The sequence below is a fragment of the Brachypodium distachyon genome, chromosome 2 (genome assembly GCF_000005505.3).
Source record: "Brachypodium distachyon strain Bd21 chromosome 2, Brachypodium_distachyon_v3.0, whole genome shotgun sequence".
In the NCBI taxonomy this organism is placed as follows: domain Eukaryota; kingdom Viridiplantae; phylum Streptophyta; class Magnoliopsida; order Poales; family Poaceae; genus Brachypodium; species Brachypodium distachyon.
Window position 1 is genome coordinate 58,592,208 of NC_016132.3, and position 15,744 is coordinate 58,607,951.

Consider the following 15,744-nt stretch of genomic DNA (forward strand, 5'->3'; position numbering starts at 1 on the left):
CGGTGGCCTCAGGGGTGTCCTCAACAGTTAATCACTAAGCACACACGGTTAGCAAGTAATTCGTGTTCAGTGTGTCTGATTGTGGAGCTATTAATACTCCGTGTACGTTTAGTGGGGGGACGTTGGGATGAATATGTTGGTGACTTTATAAGTAGTAGAGATGTTTGCAAATCATTTTAATTTTCTTCTTTCTATGTTGTGTGTACATATTGCAACGTACGTATATGTAGATGTTGGATGTTTGAACTCTTGTAAGACGGGTCTACATCGATTTGTGCGACAACCAAAAAATAGAGGTTATTTTTCGGTAAAAAGTAACCCGTTAACGTTGGGTACATATCTACCTCATGGTAAAAAAAAAAAGGATCAAACGATCGATTGAGCAATAGCAGATCTGTTTTTCTTATGTCCTTCAAAGTTGGGTGAGATCTCAAACGGTCAAACCCCAAGCGATGACTATATGTACATAGGTGCAACTTTCTTCTCGAACATTGGCTTTTGTTTGTTATCAGATGACTGCAAAACATGATCCCTTAATTAAAATGCTCTCTCTCTTTTTTGTTCTGCAAAATCAAGGAAGCGACGAATGTAGTAATAGCCAGTCCAAATCTTTTTCGATTTGCAATATGAATTGCACAAGTTACATAAAACAAATGTATATAGTCAATTTCTTCAAATATAAAGTCTTCATCACCAGTAGTAATATCTTATTCCACTTGCAACATCAATTGCAGAAATTATAAATGTCCGTGACATGTACGTGTCATGCATGTTGGCATCATCATCAGTTCCATGCTCTTTCAGATCAACTTAATTAAATTAGTTATTCATAGGCTAGCGCGCAAGATCGGCCGGACGATCATATTAGAGCTAGCTAGCCATCCGTCCAAGCTTGGTGTGTTTAGTTGGCACTGCCGGTGACCATGGCGATTCCGGCATTGCGGCCGAACCTGGCGACGGTGCAGTCGGTGGCGAAGATGTCGGATGAGACATAGCTGGGGGAGCCGCCCATGACCGGCATGCTGGCGGTGACGCTGAGCATGTTGACGTAGTCGGGGCGGTAGGTCTGGCCGAGCACGCCATGGACGTCGTCGGAAAGGTCATGGAACTTGAAGCCGATGTCGAAGTGGGCGAGGGTGTCATCCTCGGTCACGCCGTAGTTGTGGACGCGTGAGTCCTCCTTGGTGATGGGAACCACCTTGCCCATGATGTCGAACACCCCCGCGAGCCGCACGGTGACGCCGTTGACGGCGGCAGTCCTCGTGACGGTCAGCCCGGGCACGGCGGCGGATTCCCACCTCGCGCCGTCCTTGACGGGGATCTCGATGGGAGCGCCGTCGAAGGTCAGCTCGAGGCGGTCGATGTCGTCGTCCCACTTGACGGTCTTCTGGGCGCCCATGTACAGACGGTGGTCGGCGAAGCGGATGCCGAGGGCCTGGATCCAGGTGAAGTCGCGGCTCATGGTGGGGTTGCTCTTCCCAATGAAGTGAGCGTTGACGTGGAGGTCAGCGTCGGAGACGATGCAGAAGTCCTGGTCCTTCTTGCCGTGGAAGTAGAAGTTGTTGCCGTCGGCGCCGGTGAAGCGCGGGTCGCCGCAGACCACGCCGGGGTAAAAGTCGCACACTTTGGTAGAAGAAAAAGGTGGTGAATCTTTTCGATCGACAACACTCTCGTGCATGCAATGCACGTAGTAATTAATTAAGACCAGTCAATGTAATTAAGTAGCTAGGTGTTACTCGCTCCGTTTCCAAGCAGACGGCGTGAAAAATCTATTTCAGTGAAAACATGGAAATTTTCGATCCAAACCATTGGCTCTCAGATAAAATACTAAACGGACGGAACGTGAATCTCTAATCACTTAAATGCATTTTACGAAAACCACGAGGATCGATATGGACATAATATGGATGGAAGGAAATTAATGACATATATGCTTACAGCAGAAGCTCTTGCATCCGGGGCACTCCATGATGCACTCGTTGGGGCATCGCTTGTCGCAGAAGCAGGTCTCCTGGCGGCCATTGGTGCCGTTGCAGTTGAAAGCCTGGTCTCTCTGCCCGAACTTCTTGGGCCTGAACACCTGCGCGTTCCCCGGCAGCCTCCTCGGCTGCGCCGACACCTCGTAGGCGGCGCACGCCAGCAGCACCACCGCCGCCATGATCGCTGCCCGAGCTGCAGCCATCGCTCTAAGCTTAATTAGATCGAGCTCGATCTAACTTGATTAATATTGCCTTGAGCTATTAGGCTGTATGTGTGCAGGCTTGATCGGTGGATATGGATATGTGTAGACAGAAGGGGAATTTATAGGCTCTGCTGGGAATCTATCTATCTCGATTCTCGAATGCATATGCATGTGGGGAACAGAATCAGATCGATGGAGATCGATGTGCAAGTAGATAGTAGGTAGCAGCTGTGCAGTGGTGGCGAAGGGATATCCATCGTGCCGGCTGCGCAGGAGACGGCCGCCCGGCATCTGCATGTCGTGCGGACAAAATGATACCCCCTTGATCCCTTCTCTCTCAGGTCTTCTTCTGCAGACGTTGTAAAAAAAGATATCGACAAATCAAGATCATTAATTAGATACATTGCAAAATATATTTTCAGACGGTTTTGCTATTTCTTGGGCAATTGAAAAATAACTATTTTTTAGTCCATGATAACAACATTTTGATTCAATCATTGGGATTCGTGTAGTATTAATGTAGATCTGATGGATAAAAAAATCTTCACTGAATGATTACGATTCTCGACTAAGAAATAACTATTTCTTAGGCGAGTAGGAATTAAACACTCCCATTTTCATAATATCTTGATTTGATATCCTATGTGTTGATATCCTTTGCTATACATTTAATTAAAATTTAAAAAATCAACAGTCAACAAACAGTTATACGTAAAGCATGGGCAGAGCATCTGCAGTTTTCGCACGTAAAGCGGCGGGGGCATCTGCTTCAAACGCGCGTTTAGTCGATAGATCCATCTCAATTAAGATTACTTTTTGTGGATGCCACGCCACAAGCCCACACCACAGGAATTATATATGAACACATATATATCTACGTACGGTACATTGCAGAACTCATCAATCTGGTGCTCCATCGATTCCAGCACGACCTCACATCTTATTGCATGCATATCCGGGACGGTGTCCCGGGAACAATTAAAGATACCGTTTCGGGTCTACGAAGGGACAAAAAATGTCCGAGTTTTAAAGTTTGAACGAAAAAAGTACTTCTCTCTTTTTCTTGCCGATTGTGCTGCCACGTACCGTGCGGAAACTGTCGCTACATTATTGGTCGTATATAATACCATTTCGACTGAGTTCCGGAATATAATTTGTACGGTTTCACAAAAGGCGAAATCTTGTTAGGTACTCCCTCCGTTCCATAATTCTTGTCTCAAATTTGTCTAAAATTAAATATATCTATTCCTATAAAGTGTTTAAATACATGTAATATTTTGACAAGAATTATGGAACCGAGGGAGTTTACGGAGTAAAACCAGATCCAGAAAATAGAAGAGGATTTAGCAAAAAGAAAACTAAAATTAGGCCTACGCAAAACGCAAGTTTTGAAATGGAGGTCAAACTACCTAGTGTGTTCCCGTGAGTGATAATCAAACAGAGAGATGATTCGCCAGGCAAACAAAGACACTCAAGAAAGAAAGCACTTCTTGTTATTTTCGTGGCTAGTAATTTGCAGAGATGCACAGATAGGAGTACGTAGGCCATGCATGCATGAAGGCACCTGCAGCTGCATTGCAGGGCATCTGGTCATGCAATTCTTGTTTAAGAAAGAAGGAACAACCCTAGCTAGTACTGTAACTAGCTTGTTGACCAGGAGAGATCAGATCGATCATGAGCCAGCTTGCTGGGCCCGATTCCGTCGCAAAAAAGAAGAAGAAGGAAAGAGCCAGAGTTTGATTAGGATGATCTAAAGGTACCCAACACACATGCAAATGCAAGCATCCATATGAACCTTTCCTAAACTCTGAATCTACGTCTTAATTAATTAATCACCGAGGAATCAGTTGACCACTACGATCGATCCTATCAGAGATAATCTCAAGCTAGTAGCGAGAGCTATAGGTTATTCCAAGTTGCCCTATAAATTTGTAATTGCCACCATCGAAATGCATATCTCACCACACATGCAGCTAGCTCTATAGCGAGAGTTGCAACTTGATCCGGCCCATAGTTCGACCACCTGAATATTGTTGAATTAGCCGTGTCAATTAAGCTAGCTCTAGAGATGGCCGGCGTCCGGCAACTCGTGTTAGCCGCCTTTGCGGTGGTGGTGCTCGCCGGCGTCGCCGTCGCACAGCCGCGTCCGGCGCTGCCGTCGAACTCGCACAGGTTCCAGCCGGGGAAGAGGAACCAGGGCTTCTCCTGCGACGACAAGAAGGACCACCAGGTGCCATGCGTGGAGACCTGCAACTCACGCTGCCCCAACGAGTGCATGGTCATGTGCCCAAGCTGCAAGACTTTCTGCAGTAAGTATATTATTAGTATCACTCTATATTACATATTCCCAAGTATACTTTCATATTGTGTTTGTTTGGCGTCCCGGGCACTGGTAAAAAAAATCCACATAATCGGCCAGAATTGACAAAATTTGACTTAGCACAAACTCATCATCAGATGTATAGATATTTCGAAACCGATGGCTAATATATATATTCTTTCATTTTACTAACATGAGATAGCTAGAATATGTGCCGATCCATATTGACATTCTTGTTATTAAATTTTGTCTTGATCAAAGTGTGTGACTTCTACCCCGGCATGTCATGCGGCGACCCGCGTTTCACGGGCGCCGACGGCAACAATTTCTACTTCCACGGCAAGAAGGACCAGGACTTCTGCATCGTCTCCGACGCCGACCTCCACATCAACGCCCACTTCATCGGAAAGCGCAACCCTACCATGAGCCGCGACTTCACATGGATCCAGGCCCTCGGCGTCCGCTTCGCCGACCACCGGTTCTACATGGGTGCCCAGAAGACCGTCAAGTGGGACGATGATGTCGACCGCCTCGAGATGGTATTTGACGGCGCACCCATCGAGATCCCCACCGAGTTTGGCGAGAAGTGGGAGTCAACCGTCGTTCCTGGGTTGACCGTCACGCGGACCACCGCCGTCAACGGTGTGAAGGTGCAACTCGCCGGAGTGTTTGAGATCATGGCTAAAGTGGTGCCCATCACGGAGGAGGACTCTCGCATCCACAACTACGGCGTGACGGACGAGGACAGCCTTGCACATTTTGACATTGGGTTCAAGTTCTTCGACCTCAGCGATGACGTCCATGGTGTGCTCGGCCACACCTACCGCTCAGACTACATCAACAAGCTCAGCGTGAGCGCTAGCATGCCGATCATGGGCGGTGCGCCCAGCTACGTCTCCTCCGACATCTTCGCCACCGACTGCGCCGTCTCTAGGTTCGGCCGCACCGCTGCCGGAATCGCCATGGTCACTAGCAAGGCCAATTAAACTACTCCGTATTGCTAAAGAGACATCATCGTGTTGATGTTATTGAGGGATTGGCCTAATCAAGATGTATAGGCCTAGAAATAAGGGATAAATCATTGTCAATGGCTTACGAGAGAATCAATAAAAAGCAATTGCGCGCCCTTTTTCACTCTTATAAGTTATATTGAAAATACGATGTATCTTATATATGCATGGAACAAGTTATAGTACACTCCTCCGATTCATAATGAGTGTTTCAGATTTAGTACAAAGTTATACATCCTCCGTTTCAAAACAAGTGACGTGGATTTGCATAAAAATCTATACAATTTTGTGAAGAAAATTGGCATGATGTTTTTTTTTAAGAAAGAAGGCGAGTGTTACAACAGAAGTTGTCCATTGCGTTGCGTCTTTTTTTTTGGTCGAGAATGTCATTGCGTTGCGTGTGAAGAAGCTGCACGAGGACTGGGCATGGGCCTCTATTGGGCCAGACGCATGCGGGCCTCGGCCTGGTTCCGCTTCTTGAGTTGGTGAGTGCGTGCGCGCCAGGCCCATGTTCCCAGCGGGTGAAGCCCAACTTGTCGGGACGTGCAAAAACAAAAACAAAACTTTGATCGTGTGTGCATGCAAAAAGTTGCCACGGAGGAGTATGCATGCATGCATGTGCGGGTTGGTTGACCATTGACCGTCTGGACGATCTCACTGCAAGGCAATAGAGCCGAACTAGGTAGCAACCGGTGCCGGCGAGAGTCGACATGCATGCTGCCAACAAGTTGAGCTGACTTTTACACAAACACGCAAAAAAAGAGAGCGAGAGACATGCTGACTTTCATACATACACGTACAGACAGACAGGCATGCAGAGACATGCGTATATATTGTTTCCTCCGGGGCACGCACCATGCATTGCATGCAGCTAGCAATTCGTAACATATACTCCCTCCGTTTCATATTAAATAATTTTTTATCATATATATCTACATGTTTTTTAGGTATAGATACATCTATATTTGAACAAATATGTGTCTCTTAATATGGGAAAGAAGGAGTAAGACTTTCGTTTAATTGGGGTTTCCATCTCCACAGCTGGAAAGCGAGTACAACTTTGTGTAGGGTTGTCATAGGTCAACGCCTGCCGTGCTAGCAATTAAGCTCACTCCCAGTCTCAGAGTCAGAGCTGGATGCGTGCAACGCAACGCACGCGCCCGGTAACATGCACGTGGTTGCCGGACCAATTCATTCCAGCAAATATATACTCCCTCCATTTCACAAAGGTTGGCGTATTTTGTTTTGTTAAGACAAGACTTTGACCAACGATAACTCTATTAATATGTGTTTTTACATACATGAAATTTATATCAATAGATTCGTCTTTAAAAGTTCTTTCTAATAATTATGGTTTTGTATCGTATATGTTACATATTAATAGTATAATTTTTGGTCAAAGTCTTGTCTTAACGAAACAAAATACGCCAACCTTTGTGAAATGGAGGGAGTATATTGCATGGCGTGCCTACGCATGTTTTTTCTTTACAAAATTTTACCTAGTATAGCCAACTAATATACGCATGTAATTCTCTGTCATCAGTGTACCTTTGTCTTCCCCTACGCCACTTAGCTCCCACACTAGCCATAATCGATCCTCCCCTTAATCCAGCTTCTACGGCTTCCTCCGGTCATCCCGCCGGCCTCTCAACTCTCAAACAAGTCGTCGCTCCCTCCCATGCGCCTATACGAGCTTAAAATCCATCCACCCATTCTCTTCTCTCCGTCCTTCCATCATATCATCAGCTCCCATAAGAAGACAGCAAGCCCAGGCCACAACACCCCAGCCATCATATCTAGCTAGCTAACAATTGTGGAGCATATATTTTGCTAGCTTGACGGCGGCGGCGAATTAAGATGCGTCGTCTGGTGTGCTTCCTGGTGGTGGCGGCCATGGTGGTGGCGCTGGCTTCGGCGCAGGGGCAGAAACCGAAGATGGCGGTGGCGGCGAAGAAGGGCAGCAAGCCGCCGGCGGGGGGCAAGTTCGAGACGGTGACCATGGGCAAGTTCAGCAAGAGGAAATACGAGATCACCTGCACGGACAACGGCGCGCCAGGCTGCGTCGTCTCATGCCCGGACTCCTGCCCCAACAAGTGCATCACCTTCTGCGGCTACTGCATGACCTTCTGCAGTAAGCATATATATATCCTTCCTGCCTGCCTCCTTACAAGACATGCTCCAGGTTTCATTAACACAATTATTAAACATGGATGAGAGCGCAGTGTGCGACCTGTTCCCGGGCATGTCGTGCGGGGACCCGAGGTTCACGGGCGGCGACGGCAACACCTTCTACTTCCACGGCAAGAAGGAGAAGGACTTCTGCATCGTCTCCGACAAGGGCCTCCACATCAACGCCCACTTCATCGGCAACCACAACCCGGAGATGAAGCGCGACTTCACGTGGGTGCAGGCCCTCGGGGTCACCTTCCGTGCCGACGACGGTGGCGCCCCACACCGCCTCTACGTCGGCGCCCGGAGAGCCGTGGAGTGGGACGAGGACGAGGACCACATCCAGATCGCCCTCGACGGCGAGCCGGTCGAGGTGGAGGCCGCCAAGAAGGCCCGGTGGGTCTCCGGGGCCGTGCCGGCACTCTCCGTCACCCGCACCGACACCGTCAACACCGTGACCGTGGAGCTTGACGGCGTGTTCAGCATCTCGGCCAATGCCGTGCCCATCACTGACGAGGACTCTAGGGTCCATCGCTACGGCAAGACCGGGAAGGACAGCCTCGTGCATCTTGACCTTGGGTTCAAGTTCCACGCCCTCACCGACCTTGTCGATGGCGTGCTCGGCCAGACCTACCGCCCCAACTATGTCACCAAGGTCAACGTCACCGCCAATATGCCCATCATGGGCGGCGCGCCCAAGTACCTCTCGGCCGGCCTCTTCTCCACCGACTGCGCCGTCTCCCAGTTCCGCCGTGGCACTGCTGGCGCTGCCATCGAGACATTTGCCTCGTAGACGCCAATCGATCCATTCATATACGCATAAAAATACGGACGAGCTGGGCTAGCACTGTGCCATGAAATAAATCGACAAGGATCGTGTAATTTTTAATCCAGTCAAAATAATTGACGATACTATATAGTACTACTGTAATATGTTAGCAAGGAGCTGAATTTCAGTTTGATTGAATGAATACAATCGATTTGTAATTTTGACAAAAATTGGTCTCATCGTTCTTACGTCGTCTCACGATAGCTTGGTTTTGCCTGGGCTAGGCCTGTATTGTATGTCGATCTCAACTCCGGCCCAGACCGGCCCACTCCAGCCCAGTCGGCTAGTTATAAACCGTGGGCTTCTCTCCCTGACAACTCAAACAAGTCCAGCCCACAGCCAGCGAAACGATGTCCCTCGCCGGCGACGGCGACGGCGATGCCGACGCGGTGGTCCTGGAGATCACCGACGCATCGCCATCATCGACCTTCTCCACGGAGGACGCTCCCCCTTCCACGCCACGACCTCCTCCCATCCCCATCCCGGTCTCCGCCCTCGCCCACCCCGTCCCGCACCCGACCGTGGCCGTCCGCGCCGGCCGGAGCAGGCTAGTCGAGAGCTCCTCCTACTTCCGTGCCCTCCTCGGCGGCAGCTTCAGGTCAGCGAGATAAATAGATATAGCTAACTAATCAGACCTACTGAGGTTGCGATTTGGGACGACGAATTCCCCAAGCAAGTGAGCTGAATCTTGTCTGATTTGTTTGCTGCAGTGAGTCGGGCAGAGGATATGTTCAGATCAGCTGCGACCTGGAGGCGGCCGTGCAGGTCCTGCGGTACCTGTTCGAGCCTTCCGCGAGCTTCTCGATTACGCATGAGAATTTCATCCCGCTGTTGGAGGTACTCTATGCGATTCTGCTGTCTATGCTTGTTTCTCTGGATCCCTTGTTCTTATCAGTAGCTTAGATTCCCTCTTCTTAGCCGTACCTATTACTACTACTACAAGTAGATTTCCATGCTTAGGACAATTCGTCTAAGTGTGAGCATGGACCAAAGGATATTCTTATAAGTGCGAGCATGGACCAAATATCCTTTGGTCCAGCTTAAAGCTTGTGCTAGGTGACCATTTAGACGGCACTTCAATGCTTCACTTTTGGCTTCGCCTAGCTAGCTGTATTAACATGGGTGTATGCATGGTCTGCGAAGATCAGTTGCTAATGTGTGATAAATGCATTATCCTTTCAGGGTGCTCTGTTTCTTGTTGTTGAGAGCCTTCTAGTGGAGTGTGAAAGGTGGTTGAGAACCATGGGATCTCAAAGTTCCTCCATGTTGCTCCCATTGGATTTCATAATTGAGGTCTGGTACTTTGCTCAAGAGCACGGTGAGTTTTTTTTTTTTTTGGGAATGGTCATCCCACACATTTTATTCTTAACAAAAAATCTAGTCAATACAATACTTGAAAGTATGATTGCTGACTTCCGATATATGGCTGCAGGGATTAGTTTTGTTGAAGACGTGTGCCCAGGATATTTAGCTCAGAATTTTGTAGGTACAATATACTACATTGAAATGTGGTTCTGTATATCTGTTTCAAATGTTTTTTCTGCTTAATTAATATGCTCATGCATCGCTTATTCCACTAGCAGTTTATGGTCATTTTTGTCCTGTTACATCTGTAATTTCGAAAGCATCAAGTACCTACCACTTTTGAGTCACCTAAAACATGTCAATGTGGGTATCACTGTTCATGAGTTCTTTTTTAAAAGTATGTCTCATTTTTACACAAAAAGGCTCACCAATTTGAAGTCATTACGGAGAATACCGACATATCTGTTTGTAAGCAATTCCATCCTTTTTTTATTGGGGGACGGGCAGGGGTGAGAGGGGTCAGCTGGGCAAGGGCTGCTTTAGGTCACACTTAGGGGTGGTCTTTCTTAATTGAAGCACTGCATGCTTTATCCGACTTTGTTTTTGAAAAGCCTTCTCGGTTTGGCAGAAATTATGTTGTTTAACCGAAGCAAGGCCAACTTACTGTTTGTCTAGAGGTGTATTACTAGTCGAGTAGAAGTGCAGATGCGAATCCATTGTCAAAATAGGGCCATTCAGTTCTTCAATGGTTATCTCCCTGGCTTGAGATGTTGCTCACTTGTAATTACTGCTTTGTGAATCCATGCAGGTAGAGGTTATCTCCAGGAGGTCGTTTGTTAAAATACCTTACGATCTGTTATGTTCTACCATTGAATGCCCTCAACTGACTGTGGATAGGTTTGTTTTTATGCATTGTTGATGTTTTCCCATAACCAGATTATTCTGCTACCTCTTTCTGCTGAAAACTTGGCATTTTCCAGTGAAACACAATTGTGTGAAGCAATTTTGTATTGGGTTTCCGCAAGTATGCAGCCCTGTGAACTAGTCCCCAACACATCAGATAGCCAACTCTCCCTTCTTAGCAAGGTACACCTTCTGCAAACTATTTTGATAACTATTACCTGACATGTAGCATGAAACCCATGCGGCCACCTTGGCATCTTTATTCAGTATGCACCCAAATCTGCAGTAGCATGAGTTTGCCAAATGTCTGGTCATGTATATTTATGTATGCCATTTTTTGTTTCAACTTTTTCCGCAGGTTAGAGTATGCCTTTTACCTTTGGGATATGTAGCAGGTAGACATCTTTGATTTGGATCCTCTATGTTATGCAGTTGTCATGGTTGATCTTTCTCTATGTCACATGTCCTCCACATCTCCCTTCCATGCATTATGTATTGACTCTTCAATCCTACTTTAGGGACAAGAAGAAACTGGGTTGAATTGGGAAAAAATATGATTCTTAATATGCTGAAGGACCGTTTACAAGGACTACTGGGTGCAATTGCTGATGACGACATGGAAAGTTACCGTATTCGCATAACGGAATATTCCAAGGTTTTCCTATATTACATTGAATCTTCTAGCATTCATGGTTGTTCTGGTTGGTTCTTTTCCTCTTGTTGCTTCACAGATGTGTGGATAGTTTTTTTTTTTAAGTGAGCACCGATGCACAAATTGGCCGCAACCGGTCCTACATTTCCATGTTTGACTGACTGCCTTATTATTACTTTTGTCTGATCAACTGCTGGAAATTGGATAAAATTGTATTCTTTACTTTTGTATACATAGGATCCACCATATGGGATATGGAACTTTCGAAAAGCATTAGTTTAAATAAATATTTTTACAATCTTCATGTGTTCTGTTATATTTTTGTTTTGACAATTGACTTAGTCTTATCCTGCATTGCAAAATTTGCCTTTTGTCATGTATTATCTGGAACGAATCATACACTCTGCATAGTTTTTACACATCAGGAATTTGTTTTGCAGAAAGTAGTACTTTCGGGATGTTCACAATTATCTACCGAATTCTTGTACATATCAGTGCTCCCCACTGATCTGGATGCTGTTTTTAAGCAAAGGATAATAAGTTCATACAGCCAGGTTGACTATCGAAGTTTCGCGCTTTACAATGAGCTGGAGAAGGGCGTTAAAACCTTATCATTTAGAAATGTACACACGGTGGACCTTTCAAAATGTCCAAATGTACATTTTGGTGCAGCAATTGACTGGTTGAAGTTGGCATTTCCAGAATTAAGGACATTCAGAGCTGCATATTGTTTGCAGTTTCAGTTTCAAGATTTGCAATATCTGTTCCTGAGGTGTCCATGGATTAAAGAAGTTGATTTGGCTATTGATACGAGTGTTGTACTACCCAAGTATTCAGTTATATCTTCTAGATTTGAAGTTCGACGTGAAATGAATCCAAATTTGTCTAGCTATTACATGCAAAGTCTGATATATGAGACCCCAATAAATCCAGATTTCTCAAATATATCAAAATTGACATTGGAAGGCAGAAATGATATTACTGGTAAGGGAAAAGTTTGTTTATTATTTCTTGCTTTCAAATTATTCATATGTTCATTTGCGATCTTGTAACTGATTCTTTTTTTGTGTGCATGCGTGTCTTTATGTACAGATGAGAACTTGCTGGAGATATCCCTGCTGACAAATTCCCTGTGTTATATAAACATTAAAAATTGCTGCCAGTTAACAGATGATGGTATATCTACACTACTGATGAATTGTACACAGATCCACTCAATGATTATTTCTTATACTTGTTTTGGAAATCACTCAGTTCAAACGCTATGCTCGTTTGAATCTTCAGACAACTTTACTGACCACAAGGATGAAAGTTCTCATGTTATGGCCTTTAGGTTGCAAGAACTACATCTGGAAGGCTGCAAAGGTAAACATCATACATTTTGTTTTATATCCAAGGTTCCTCCACAGCTGATCAACAATAAATTCTCTCGGACACGGGGTGTATGATGTCCTCTTTGTTTCTAGGATTCTATCACTTTATCTGCAGTAGCTTAGCATGACAAATCTGGGTAATATGAATTTATCCATTTGTAGGTGTTAGTTATGATGCGATGTCCCAGCTAATGAGTAATATGAATATCGTGAAGTCCTTATGCTTGAAGGAAACATCGCTTACAGATGGTGCTCTTTGCAACTTTGTCGGCTCTTCTCTTGAGTACCTTGATATTTCAGAGACTGTGGTATGATTATATTGCTTGAATTATATTTTTTGTTCAATGCACTTGGCACCATTTTGTCAGAAAATTGATTATCCTAATTATGTAATCTTACTTATCAATTTAAAATGAATCAAACACTACATTTGCTTAGACTGGAACTTGCACTGATCTTGAAGCTCAAGATGAACGCTACTTTTGTGACTAGCATAGCAAAGGGTACGCATACTGAACTAGACAACACTTATTGCTATCTAGCAAGCTGGTATATTATTCTTCCAAGAGTTAAATGGAATTATAGGATTTCGATTATGAGGTTTTTGCTTCTGTATTTGAGTGAGAGCCATCACCTTAGCTGTTTTGGTGGCTGCAAAGGACAAACTTAGGAACTGTTGGTGCTAGTTCATGTTTCTTCAATTCTATGATTCTTATGCCAAACAATCATCATGCTCATTTTGGTATGCAGTGCTCATTAATTTTTTGCCATAAAAATTCCAGGTTTCTATGATATCATTAGCACCAATTGTACGAAGAAATTCTAATTTGACCTGCTTGAAAACAGTTGGATGTCGTAACCTGCTGTTTCAACATGGTGGGGTAAAATCCATGAGCGGTAACAAGTACGGAGATTTTCTTCAGCAGATAACCGACACTTGCTGTTTGGAGGATGTCGAAATGGGCCGGGCATTTTGCCCTAGTCGACTAAATGACCTTATGCCTTCTTTTAGTAAAATAAGGAAGATGACAGTTGGCCTTGGCACAACATTACCAGAGAATATCCTGCATGCTCTTCCTGAGATTTGCCCATTTCTCGAGTCTTTGGTTCTTAGGTTTCAGGTGTGTCCCTACTCTTTACTATGTGCTAAACTGCTAAATAATAGAATTACATGTGTTTTTCACCGTGTAATATTTATATGGGTTGCATCCAGGTAATCTCTGACAAAATTGTAAGAAATCTGTTGGAATCCTCAATAAATCTTCAGGTGCTTTGCCTCCACTATTGCCTTGGCAGTTTAACTTCGTTTAGCTTTCAAATGAAGGCACCAGCGTTAAGGATATTACGGCTCCAGTGGGTTACTCCATGGATCACAAATGATGATTTGACAATTCTTATACAGAACTGTAATTTAGTTGAACTTGCGCTGTCTGGTTGCAAACTCCTCGACTCAAGTAAGTTTACTTTCAAGTTCAGTGTGTGGATTATTTGTCATTTTGTTGATTTGTGTTTTTCTTGATCCTCAGGCTCTCAAGAGATAATCTCGTCTGGGTGGCCAAACTTGGCATGTTTACACCTTGAGGTATGCATGAACTAACTGTGAAATAAATAAATCATGGGGGCGTATGGGTTATATCTATATTTGGGTACTTTATATCTGTAGCTATTATTTGTCGTATTCAGTTCTAATATCTTGGTAACTACTACGGTTTGTTAGTGGTGGGGTAAAAGGCTCTCTTATTTTCATAAGTGTATTTTTCTTGCCAAATTTGAATACTATTGTATTGCTGAAACTGTACACATCATCTAAAATTCCCATCTCTCATGGACGTCATGTTTGTTTGATATACAGGAATGTGGTCAGATAACACTTGAGGGTGTTTCTTTTATTTTAAATTGTAAAGCTTTGGAAGATGTGTTACTTCGGCACACGGTGAGTATTGCAGTTCAATTCAGCCATTACAATCCAATCCCGTGCAAGAAACAAGTATTTTAACTTGCAAGAATCAGAATGTGCTAACAAGTGGGTTTAAAGCAGTTCAGACTCCACAAATCATTTTTTTCTTCTAAATCCTGATAATTGCAGGGTCGAGGTATTGGAAGAAGCGTCACAACAGATGCTATGAGAGAGGTATCATCATCCACCTTCTATATAATCCATAATCCACTCAGTCTTCGCACCATCTGTGACTTGTAACTAGAACCCTGTTTGATCTCAGTTACCTCTCCTAAGGAAGCTCGCACTGGACCTTTGCGATGCCTCTGAAGGAGGCTACGATACCCCGAACGTGAGCATATACATATATCATATCCCAAAGATTTTCACAAAGCAATTGTTGCCGACTCGATTAGAACTCAAGACGATTTTCACTAACATGTTTCGCCATTGTTTTCCGAAGAACCCGGAGGGGAATATGCTGAGGAGTGTGAGGATGAGCCGATGCAAGGCGGCGAGGTCGAGCTTCGAGCTTCACAGAGAGGTGTCCTCCTCAAAGCCAGTGCACAAGGAGACCATAGTGCTGGAGTGGACCAGCAGGCAGCTCAGAACCACCGTAGTGCAAGAAAGACTGTAACTAATTAGTACTAATATATCTTGAAGCAACGGTTTTATTTTTAAAGCATGGAGCATTCAGTTTGATGGAAAAACGTATTAGTCAGTTCAGTGTGTGCTTGTAGAGATGTCAAATCCGATTAGTAGAACAAGGAGAGTAAAAGAAAACTCACACGAAAGGAATAGAAAAATAAACTTATGTAACAACCACAATTGACAGCACCTCACAAATAGAGAACACAACCAAGCATCCTGATAACAACGAAACCAATCTTTACACAGATTAATCTTACAACCATGCATATTCTGATGATTGCAAAATGAAATCCAATTCCAAAGCCTTTCATAATATACTATCACCCTCGCAAATGCATATACAATAATGATGAGATAATAATAGAACCATCTCATGAACGTTCGGTTAATGGCTAGTGAACAGAAACAAAAAGG

At 44.6% G+C, this 15,744-nt stretch overlaps 4 protein-coding genes across 6 annotated transcripts; 3 read left to right on the top strand and 1 right to left on the bottom strand.

Annotated features, from left to right (window-relative positions):
* Window positions 1–589: 589 nt before the first annotated feature.
* Window positions 590–2,286, bottom strand: LOC100831624. Its single transcript, XM_003565103.4, has 2 exons — window positions 1,939–2,286; window positions 590–1,623 (listed from the first exon to the last, which is right to left on the bottom strand). The coding sequence occupies exons 1-2, from the start codon at window positions 2,180–2,182 to the stop codon at window positions 902–904; spliced, it is 966 nt and encodes a 321-aa protein (XP_003565151.1). The 5' UTR covers window positions 2,183–2,286; the 3' UTR covers window positions 590–901.
* Window positions 2,287–4,145: 1,859 nt separating this feature from the next.
* On the top strand, window positions 4,146–5,642 carry LOC100836552. Its single transcript, XM_003567471.4, has 2 exons — window positions 4,146–4,491; window positions 4,764–5,642. Exons 1-2 carry the CDS (start codon window positions 4,251–4,253, stop codon window positions 5,486–5,488), a joined length of 966 nt encoding a protein of 321 aa, XP_003567519.1. The 5' UTR covers window positions 4,146–4,250; the 3' UTR covers window positions 5,489–5,642.
* Window positions 5,643–7,151: 1,509 nt separating this feature from the next.
* LOC100836864 lies at window positions 7,152–8,668 on the top strand. The gene is made up of 2 exons (XM_010235315.3): window positions 7,152–7,643; window positions 7,735–8,668. Exons 1-2 carry the CDS (start codon window positions 7,370–7,372, stop codon window positions 8,472–8,474), a joined length of 1,014 nt encoding a protein of 337 aa, XP_010233617.2. The 5' UTR covers window positions 7,152–7,369; the 3' UTR covers window positions 8,475–8,668.
* Window positions 8,669–8,836: 168 nt separating this feature from the next.
* On the top strand, window positions 8,837–15,400 carry LOC100837173 (BTB/POZ domain-containing protein FBL11). Of its 3 annotated transcripts, XM_014898168.2 has the most exons (19): window positions 8,837–9,108; window positions 9,221–9,347; window positions 9,693–9,828; window positions 9,943–9,992; window positions 10,624–10,712; window positions 10,796–10,901; window positions 11,077–11,113; window positions 11,237–11,373; window positions 11,811–12,354; window positions 12,463–12,546; window positions 12,655–12,735; window positions 12,906–13,051; window positions 13,526–13,864; window positions 13,957–14,197; window positions 14,270–14,325; window positions 14,596–14,676; window positions 14,830–14,874; window positions 14,963–15,031; window positions 15,143–15,400. In XM_014898168.2, exons 1-19 carry the CDS (start codon window positions 8,861–8,863, stop codon window positions 15,314–15,316), a joined length of 2,790 nt encoding a protein of 929 aa, XP_014753654.1. In that variant the 5' UTR covers window positions 8,837–8,860; the 3' UTR covers window positions 15,317–15,400. The 3 variants fall into 3 exon arrangements, with proteins under 3 accessions (XP_014753654.1, XP_010232862.1, XP_014753655.1); XM_010234560.2 differs by having other exon boundaries at window positions 12,463–12,735; XM_014898169.2 differs by having other exon boundaries at window positions 12,463–12,735; window positions 14,068–14,197.
* Window positions 15,401–15,744: the final 344 nt, after the last annotated feature.